Source organism: Montipora capricornis, chromosome 1 (genome assembly GCF_036669925.1).
Source record: "Montipora capricornis isolate CH-2021 chromosome 1, ASM3666992v2, whole genome shotgun sequence".
Taxonomy (NCBI): Eukaryota; Metazoa; Cnidaria; class Anthozoa; order Scleractinia; family Acroporidae; genus Montipora; species Montipora capricornis.
Window position 1 is genome coordinate 48763449 of NC_090883.1, and position 10000 is coordinate 48773448.

Here is a 10000-nt window from a genome sequence, read left to right on the forward strand (position 1 = left end):
TTCTGCAGTTGTGAAGGTTCTGCTGGTGCAGTCCTCGTCTGCAGCCGCTGAACGAGTATTCTCTATTCTTAACTCATCGTTTAACGATTCACAAGAGCATGCTCTCGTGGACTATTTACAGGCTTGCGTAATGCTGAACTGAGGGCTCTGCTGGGATGGCGTCTAAAACAAGTATGTGGGCTAAAACTTTCTGACCAGGATTCAGAACCCAGAAACAGTTTATTTTGATAGCATTTGTTAATCATTTGGCTTTTTGAGGTGCGCACATGCGTATTTGCGATGCTAAAGACTGTAAGAGTGGAAGGTGGACTATATGAATCTTTATTAAAGTCAGAATTGATAGAGTGAAGCTACTGGTGATCTTCATTTTACTCAAGATCTAAGTAGTATAATTTCGGTGACAGAGAGCATAATTTTCAGAAAGTAGCATAATTTTGGCATAATTTCTAAAAAATATGAGCACTGCTAAAAGCATAATATGCTTTTATTTCTTTTTTTAAGGGTGGCAGTGGTGTAGCAGCTCTCGTAACGTATAATTTGATTGGCTCGATACCCAAGCTGAAAACAAAGCAGTAACGTAGCAGCTCTCGTAATCTGCTATTAGGGAGTTTAAGATCTGCGACGCGAAGGTAACGAAAGCGTCATTTAAAATTGCAAGTTCAGGTTTATTAATCTTTTTCGTCATTATGTCGGCTTGTCTAACGTCTAAAAACTAGTGTAACTTTCCAGGAATTGAATTAGGAGGTGCGGTATTGAATCTCTGACAGAAAATTCAAATTCGCTACCTTCTGTTCACGTTCTCCGTAAAACTTGAGACTTGGTCATTCACGTTGCAGATTTGCCGAAAACGTGAAAGAAATGTACAAAAACTAAAAATGGACGTGCAGAGCGTGCAAAGCTACTGTTTTTGCTGATTAAATATGCAAAATTTGTGATGTTTTCGTTGCCGTCGCGTCGTAGGTCTTAAACTCTCCATTGTACGGGCGGACGGGCGGACGTAAGAGACGTCATAACCAAAATTTCTCGCATAGATAGATTTCCCAAAAAATCTTACCCATGTTGCTCTGCTGGCGCGCTTCGTGCCTCTGAGCTCCGCTTTAAGTTTCCGAAGATATGAACACTGCCCTTAACGCGCGCTCTTGAATGCGCTTTAACATTACACTGTCGGATGATCCACAACAATTCCAGATTAGGTGGAAATATTTTAAATGTGGTAGTATGGAGGTCTTGTATAATGCAAGGTTAGCCTGGCATGTCATTAAATTTCGTAGGCGCACTAGCACCCTGACTCTTTGGCTAGCCTTAACGCAGAGCTTACTGAATGTTTACTGAAGTCCAGTGAGTCATCGATTACCCTGGGTACCAGAAGTTTTTCTCGCTTTGTTCGGCCGAAGACACGAACGGCGAAAAAACTACGAGGACGAGCTTTGTTGTCTTCGGCCGAAGACACGAGCGGCGAAGCCGCGAGAAAAACCTCGCTTTTCGCGCGGGGTCACTTTGAAGACTCGAAACCGGAAACCGCGCATGAAAAGCCTCTGGTACCCAGGGTAGTCATCGATCTAAACCCCTAACAGTTTTTTAAGTTCGGTTATTTTAATATCATGATCATTAATTGATAGAGCTCTACCACTGTTCTGCTTATCAACTTTCCTTGGATTGATAGTTAGCACCTGATGTTATATTTTCCTGGAGTAAGATTCGTGAGAACGATATAAAATGATGGGAGAGAAAATTGAAATTCAATCTTCGTATGTTTAAGTCCTCCACATAACCCCAAATGGTCATTTCACGTCCTTGTCAGGACGAGAACGCACAGAAATGTACCAAAATGTCAAACGCAAGTGCGGGGTGTGCAGAAGGCACTGTTAATGCTAATTAAATCTATTGTTTTTAATGGCGGATATTTCACTTATTATCAAACTGTAAAAGCTTAAAATGCCCATAACGTAAAGGAATTTAGTTTCTTATTTGAAAGTCCATATTAAAAAATGAACTTAGGCGAAAGAATTTTTCAATTCCAGCGAGAGGCGAATTTTCTACGATTTTTTCAATCCTACTTTTATTTGGTACACCCCTTCCGCTGGTTAGGACCTCACGGACCCGCTGTGACGTAGATTAAGGAATGCTTGTTGGCGTGGGTCTTACCTTTTCTTACTAATCAACGCCAAGGTATCGCTCAGCAATCGTCTTTGTTATTTTTCAGTAAACAAAAAATCAATCATGCCTATATTTATCATCAAGGCAAGTGCCTCTGAATCTGGAAGTGAATAAACTGGCGATTTAAAAAATTTGAGGCGAGTAGTTGCCGGTCTCGACGAGTCAGTCAGCGCTAGCACTGAAACCCAGAACTACACAGAACCCTAGGTGGAAGAACCATTAGCAGACGAGGAATGGCTACAAAATTACAGAAAAGAACAAGAGGATAATTAAGGAAGGTCTCGCGAGGGAATTAAAGTGAACGCTTATGTCTGTTCCTGTAAGCGAATCTCATCCGCCTTCAACGATCTTTTCGTTTAGCTGTCCATACAATACTGAAAATCATACTCTTTGAAGTGAATCTAGCACAGTGAAGAAGTTTAACCGGGCTTCTTTTTACCAAGACAAAATCTGCAGCCAATTTTCCTTCTTTTTTGAGGTATTGCGTTTTGCGAATCGAAGGATTCCTACGTATACTTATTCATTTTTTAGGATCAGCTGTGTTGTTACATGAAATGGTTACGCATCTTTTGGGCATTTTCAAGGGAATTATTCCTTACTATACTGTTTATATCGCTATTCTTTTTTCACTTGAAGTCACGTGTTCCTTAATCTACGTCACACCAGTATTGTGACCGGGAAGAATCGATAGAAGACTAAGGTGATTGGTGAGCCAAAATGGCAGCAAATCTGAACGTTTTCTAATTTCATTTTCAAATCGCGTTTTGGGAAAATCGCAATTTTTTTTTCGCGAAACGTCTATGAGATATGTGTAGATTCAGATGAGAGTGAGAAAAATTAGGTTATGGGCACTTTAAAATTTGGAGGTTTCTCAAGGCCCAGGCAAATGGCTGCAACATTTACTCCAACATCCGTTCGATTTTGTAGAACAGCGATATTGAAACCGTCAACCTGATGACGGGATAGATGGTTTACAATCTGTTAGTAACTTGACTTTTTCAATGAGAAAAAATTTTAACATTCCTAAGTTAAATTTGCTATCGATTCCCTCCCTATGAAGTTTGAACGGGTGAATGAACCATAACTTGTTGTCCGAGAAATAAACAGACCAAAAGAACCTGCCGTCAGTCACTCCGGGGTCGTTAACGTTGCCTGGTATGTAATACCCCGGGAATCGACCAATGTTCTCGTTTCGTTCTATGAAGCGAATCATAGTCGGGACTGCAATTTCTAAAAAAACTTTTCTCTCATAAAACGTTTGTGAGAGAATCGAAAAGGCTCTGGTGTGTTTTCGAGGGATGTAAAAAACATCACTTCGACCGCCGAAGCACCGCGGGCTTCCATTACCATTTTTGGAAAGCGTACTTACATGATCTTTCCCATTCAGTTTTTTCGCGCGTAAGGTCAGGTTGGCTACGTCTTCGTAAGCTCTACGGCAATTATCCATCCCATACGCCGTTTTCCACCATGACCAATTGCTAGCACGTGTAGGTTCATAAACGGGAGTAGAGTCAATAGATTGCGAGGATTCCCAAATCTTTTCCCAATCAAAGTCCGCAAACTTCCAATATTTTAGTATAGAGTCATCATTGATGTAAAAATAACCTCCATATCCCGGATGCTCCCGAATTGCTTTACCCAGGCATTCATATGCCAGGAATCCGTTGTCCATTTCGACCGTGAGTATCCCAGCACTCAATGTGCTAGACGGTGGACCACAGAACAAAAGATGAGGAAATGCAGGTCTGTAAAGAGCACGAAAATATGGAATACTGTCATAGAGTGGGTAATTGTAAACAATCACGAGTAAAATCTCTTTGAAAGCATTATTCAAACACGAACTGTTGTCTTCCTTCCTGGAAAACACATCCACGTTCCATGGAGTCGGATTCACAGGGTGATGAGTAGCGTGGAGGTTGTGGTTGTAGCCTTGAAAAAGAAAACAAAGGTAAATACTATTGTCGAAACAAAAGAAATCTTTCACTTAACTATGGAGGTCTCTTACGAATCACTAACAGCTCGAAAAAGCGTAATTTAAAACCAAAGCAATGCAATAATCCGTCACTACTTACCCATTTTTTATATCATAGATTTTTGGACTAGTGAAAGCACTCTACTCAAAGTTTGACTTGTATTATGTCCGAGGTCTGTGTGGCAGCGAATCCGGGGTGAGCGAAAGCACAATTCATTGTAACATTTAACACACTAACTTTAAATTTTGGCGCAAGCACTTTCATGTGGAAATTTATCCTGTCTGTGGCTTCAATGTGCAACGAAACAGTTGAGCAATAACCATACTGGACTACTTCTATAATCCATGTAGTAGCCACCTGATCTTTGAACGAGTCGTGTAATCCGATTGGCCCTTAGGCTATTGGTGGTACGACGAAACTTGACGGTCACGTTGAGTTAAAAAACGTTGAAATTATTGCTCGAGCTCTTTGAATAAAACATCGGAAAACTGTGTAGCCCTCTTGAATCAGGTTTTTTTTGGCAAAGTGCTAGAAATGGCAGGGTAGTTTGCAGTTTGTCTACTTTCATAGCCGGTTGTTTTTACAGAGTCCTTGTTGAACATTATAACCCCCAATGCGGGGTTTAGAAGTTGTCTCCATAGATTACATATAAATTAATAATGGTAATTCACTACTTCCGCGATCCCATAATACACCTCTATTACCCCTCAAAACTTTTACATAACCATTGCTTGCAATTTCTCCTGGGTCATGAAAATGTCCCAAGAGAAGTCGAAAACAATGCCTATCCAGATTTTTTTCTTTTGGGGGGGGGGGGGGTGGGAGGGGGTTAAAAGAGGTGTATTATAGGTTTTTTGCAAGTAGTGAATAGGACTGAGTGGAGTCAGGAGCTCATCAAGCGGAGCTTCTATCTCCATTAATTCCTTGAGTCAACCTTTCCCGAGTAAATTTATTTTTAGGAACTGGTTTTTCAGGCGAAAAGTTTCATATTTCCCTTGACGCTGACATAGCTTTGTTTTGATTGGCTTTTACAACAGTGGGCGTGCCGAATCTCCTAAGGGAGGCTTTCTATAAATAAATCTACTCGGGAAAAGGTTGACTCCTAGGCCAAGTATTGGAGATAGAAATTCCCCTTGATGAGCTCCATTTGGAGTACAATTTAGGGAGTAATCAGGTTAGATAATTTTGTAATAGTTACGATTATGTTTAAAATACTCCACCGCGCACCGGTGCCTCAGTTGGTTGAGCACCGGGCTGTCACGCAGGAGGTCGTGAGTTCAACTCCGGCCGGACCAACATTCAGGGTCCTTAAATAACTGAGGAGAGAGTGCTGCCTTTGTAATAACATCTGCAAATGGTTAGACTCTCTAGTATTCCCGGATAAGGACGATAAGCCGTATGCCACGTCTCACAACCCTTCAATGTTCATAATCCTGTGGGACGTAAAAGAACCCACACACTTGTCGCTAAGAGTAGTTCCCAGTGTTGTGGTCTGTCTTCTTTTGTGTATCATGGTTGGGAGGGTAAAAAAGGGGCCACAGTAATTGGCGCAAGCTGTTGTGGCGCTCTGTCAGCTTGACTGGCAAAGTTAAATAAATAAATAAACAACATTAAAACGGGCCCGGACCTTTTTTCCATTCTATAGTCCATGGCTAAGCAATGTCTCATTGGTAGCCTGCGTAGCAAGCGTTCCTGTTCGACAGAAGAGCAGAAGAGCTTCGAAACGATTTTCCGCTGGCATCGCGAAAGTTGGGGCAAGATGACCCCCTATTTTTGACAAACCGCCCACCTTTTAATGATTAACATGACAAACGCTGATTGACGTCTTATTGACACATTAACCAATAACAGATACGCCTGATCGAAATTTCAATTCTTTCTACCTGCGAAACGTATTTGTTTGCGTACGTCAGCAACCCAATTCAGTGCAACGCGTACGACGTCAATTTCAACATTACAACCAATCACAGGCCGCAAAAGTGAGACGGCAATACCACGAAATATTGACGGCTCGCCCATAGGCAAAACTATAAGAAGATCGCGATACTAACACGTATTGACTTCTGCCAAAACAAACCGAGGCACCAAGGAAGCACCGAGCGATTACCGCAGAATTACCCTGCGAGCAGTTGGTTTCTCCTACGCTTCCCGAGAGATAAACCACTGCGAGCAACCGTTTGATTTTCTATCGAGCATGTGCGAAGTACGTCACACCCCACGTGATGTATTTGACGTCAATGTATTTGACGGGAAATCACTACACAGGCTTACGGACAAATTCTAGCTTATATTTGCAGAGCGATCGGAATAGAAGTTGTCGAAAACAACCGCCAGTTTTCACAACATGTAAGCAATCTATGTGCTCGTAAAATACGAAATTTAGGAACATCACTCGTACAGAGTTCGATGGGTAGTAAGGCCGTTAAATGCAAACTCCACCAAGGCTGACCATGAAACCATTCACGAGGTTTTAGTTTAAAACCAGCGACGATTTCAGTGCGACTTGCTGGCTATTTCTTGGGGAAGAGTGGTTGATGGAATGAATCGTACTAAATCTCCGGGAAATTACGGGAAGAACTCCTCGATAGTTCAGTTATATCCACGGTACGTTTTCGGTCATATCGTCACGAAATCGTAGATGAAATAGCGAGTAAAAGTGCTTAAAAAATCGCAGGACTGTACAAAGGAGCCGCTTTCTTCTCATAATAAGAGAAAATTTATCGGGAGAGCTGCGTAATTGTCTTCATCTTGTCTCAATCCATGACATAGTACTCAAGCTTACATCTATACAGTCAGTGAAAGAGATGGCGCATTGACAGTTCTTGCTCCTTTTCAACGTAAAACCGAGACCCGATTCTCTCATCTTCAACACACGATTTAAAACCTTCCACATCTTCCGCCATTGTCTTTGTCACGCTAGAAATAACAAAAAACAATTTGTTCGAAAATTTGTCACCTGTCAATCATTGTGACTGTACTGTACCAATCAGAAACGCCCGTTCGTGAACGGGTTTTTCAAAAATAGGAGGTCTTCTTGCAAGCGTTCCCTCAGTCTCTTGCCCCAACTTTCGCGAGGCCAGTGCGGAAACTCGTTTCGAAGTTCTTGTGTCGAACAGGAACGCTTGCTGCGCAGGCTATCTCATTGGTGAATTGGTGAATTCTTGGTAGGTGAATCTTGAATAGGTGAATTCTTGGTCTTTTAAAGAATTTATATGCACATTTTGGAGCTTTTGATTCAACATGATTCCTTTTAAATGCAGTCAAAAAAACGAGGTTTAGCGAGAAAGAAAAACTGTTGCTCTCAAAAGACGGAATAAAGTTGCCACCGGATTACGACACTGAAAGAGAAGAAACCGTCACCGTTATTTTGTGTAGGACTAAACATTGCTACTTAAATTAAATGTAATGACACCTGTCGTTTGTTTTCCATTCTGTTTGGAACTCTTATAAATTACATTGATTGATTAATTTAATTAAGAAAAGTACTGTGACATAATTAGCAGCTGTCTGGCATCGCAACTCAGTTTTTTTTTTTGTAATTTAAAACTTTTTATTATTTTGTTACACCTAAACACATACAACGATTATGAATTACTAAAAATACAAATCACACTATTAATTACAATATCAAAACAAAATAGACTACTAATTACAACTAAGTAAATAACAATTATAAGATAACACTACTACACTTACACTCTTACAATAATTTGAACAATAGTATGAAAAATAATAAATAAATAATAATAATAATAAAGATCCTGGAAAACGTGCTCGAGATGATTCGCGAATATTTGAAAACATTGAAGAGGCGAGCGGGTTTTGGAGAGAGTTGTGGGAGGAGAGAGGGACTGGGAATAAGAACGTGGCCTGGTTGCAGGAAGTAAAGATCGCGATCTAGGAGCAAGTACCACCACCAACGGCCAGCGAATGGGCTCTCGAAGTAGCGGAAGCGGTCAAAGTCCTGTCCAAGAAGCGCAACTGGAGCGCGCCAGGGCCTGATAAAATTACTAACTTTTGGTGGAAGCATGCTGGCACCCTGCACAAGGGTGTGGTCGAGAGCTTCAAAGAAGTTTCTAAAAGCGACGAAGATTACCCCGAGTGGTTTTCTGAAGGCAAAACCTCCCTCATTGCGAAAGAAGGCGAGTTCCTGAGTGAAAATCAAAGGCCTATTACTTGTCTAAATAACTTGTATAAGTGGTTTACATCTTGCCTCCTGGCACCTGTGGACCAACACCTTGAACATTATGGCCTGATGGAAGGCCAGCAGAGAGGAGCGAAATCAGGGTGTTTTGGTACGATGGATAACTTGCTAATGGATAGAGCAGTAATGCTGGATTGCCAGAGAGGCAAACGGAACTTAAGCATGGCATGGATTGACGTGCGCAAGGCTTACGACTCCGTCGACCATGATTGGCTATGCGCAATGACTGACGTGCACAGGCTTCCCATCTGGCTGGGTAAGGTCATACGCAAGTTGTGTGCGAGCTGGAATACTAAAGTAGTAGCTACAACAAGGCAAGGGCGAGAGACTTCCAGAAAAATAAGGTTCATGAAGGGGCTACCCCAGGGGGACGCTTTGTGTCCTAGATTGTTTACACTGTGCCTGAACCCAGTAGCGTGGCGCCTGCGGGCAACGGAGGGATACCGGTTATCCAAGCCTGTAGGAGTCAAAGTCACCGATCTCCTGTATATCGACGACCTGAAGGTCTTTGCTGCCTCCGAGAGCAAGCTGAACCGAGTGCTGAAGGAAACTAGAGGAGCGATGCAGGATATTGGCCTTTACTGGAATCAGAAAAAGTGCTCAGTGGTACACGTGAAGAGAGGAGCCCAAGTGTTAGACGAGTCTGGTATGAGGATGGACGAGACAACTACCATCAAGGATCTTGGGGAGGGAAAACACTACAAGTTCCTGGGGGTTCTGGAGAACGTTCGGCAGGATGAACGGCTGGCTTTAGCGTGTGCAGCTAAAGAGTATCTACGCAGGATATCTATTATATGGTCCAGTCCCCTATCTGATTGTAACCGTGTACAGGCAACTAATCAGTATGCACTCCCGGTGCTGCGGTACTTAATGTGGACACAACATTGGTCTCTATCAGAGTTAAGAGGTGTGGACAGAGCAGCTCGGAAGATCATAGTGGAGAACGGTGGCAAGCACCCAGCTAGCCTAACTTCTTTGTTATACCTACCGAGGGAGAAAGGGGGTAGAGGCCTGCAATCAGTCGAACACGAGTATAAGATCACTAAAATCAAATCGCTACTGAAATAGTATCAGAATTCGGACCAGACTGTGGTAGCAGTTAGAGAATTTGAAGAACACGCCATGGCATCAGGTCACCAGTCGCTTGTAAAGGAAGCAGCCAAGTACGCTGAAGAACTTAACATCACACTTCAGCTTGATATCCTAAATCCCGTGTGTGTTACAACGGAAGGAAAGGTGGTGACTGCAGCTAGAGCTGGGAATCTACTGAAGAAATCTCAAGAGATGCCGTTCTTGGAGATCGCTAAAGAAAAAAGGTGGCAAGGAAAGTTATTCCGTATCAGATGGGACGATGATAGCCTAAGCATAACCAGCTGCTTTGCATGGCTAAAAGGTTGGGCTACATGCCCTACATATACCATCGCGGGCATGTATGAGGTTTATGAGCAGTTGTTACCTACGAAGCTCTACACAAAGGAAAAGACGCAAACCTCCACCGACGGTGAAGTCCTATGCAGGTTATGTGGGAAGGTAGCTGAGAGCGTTGCACATGTATTGGCTGGATGTTCCTCCCTGGCACAAACCAAGTACCTATACAGGCATAATGCAGCCTTGAAGATTCTGTTTTTTGAGCTCCTCCGAGAGCATGAGTTGATAGAAGAGGTTC

The 10000-nt window shown here is 42.4% G+C and overlaps 1 protein-coding gene across 1 annotated transcript in view; it reads right to left on the reverse strand.

Annotated features, from left to right (window-relative positions):
- Positions 1-466: 466 nt before the first annotated feature.
- LOC138046925 (uncharacterized) overlaps positions 467-10000 on the reverse strand; it is a 16220-nt gene continuing 6686 nt past the window's right edge. The window contains exon 2 of the mRNA XM_068893556.1: positions 467-4086. Within this exon, the coding sequence (XP_068749657.1) occupies positions 3104-4086 (983 nt within the window). The 3' untranslated portion in view covers positions 467-3103. The remainder of the gene's footprint in view (positions 4087-10000) is intronic.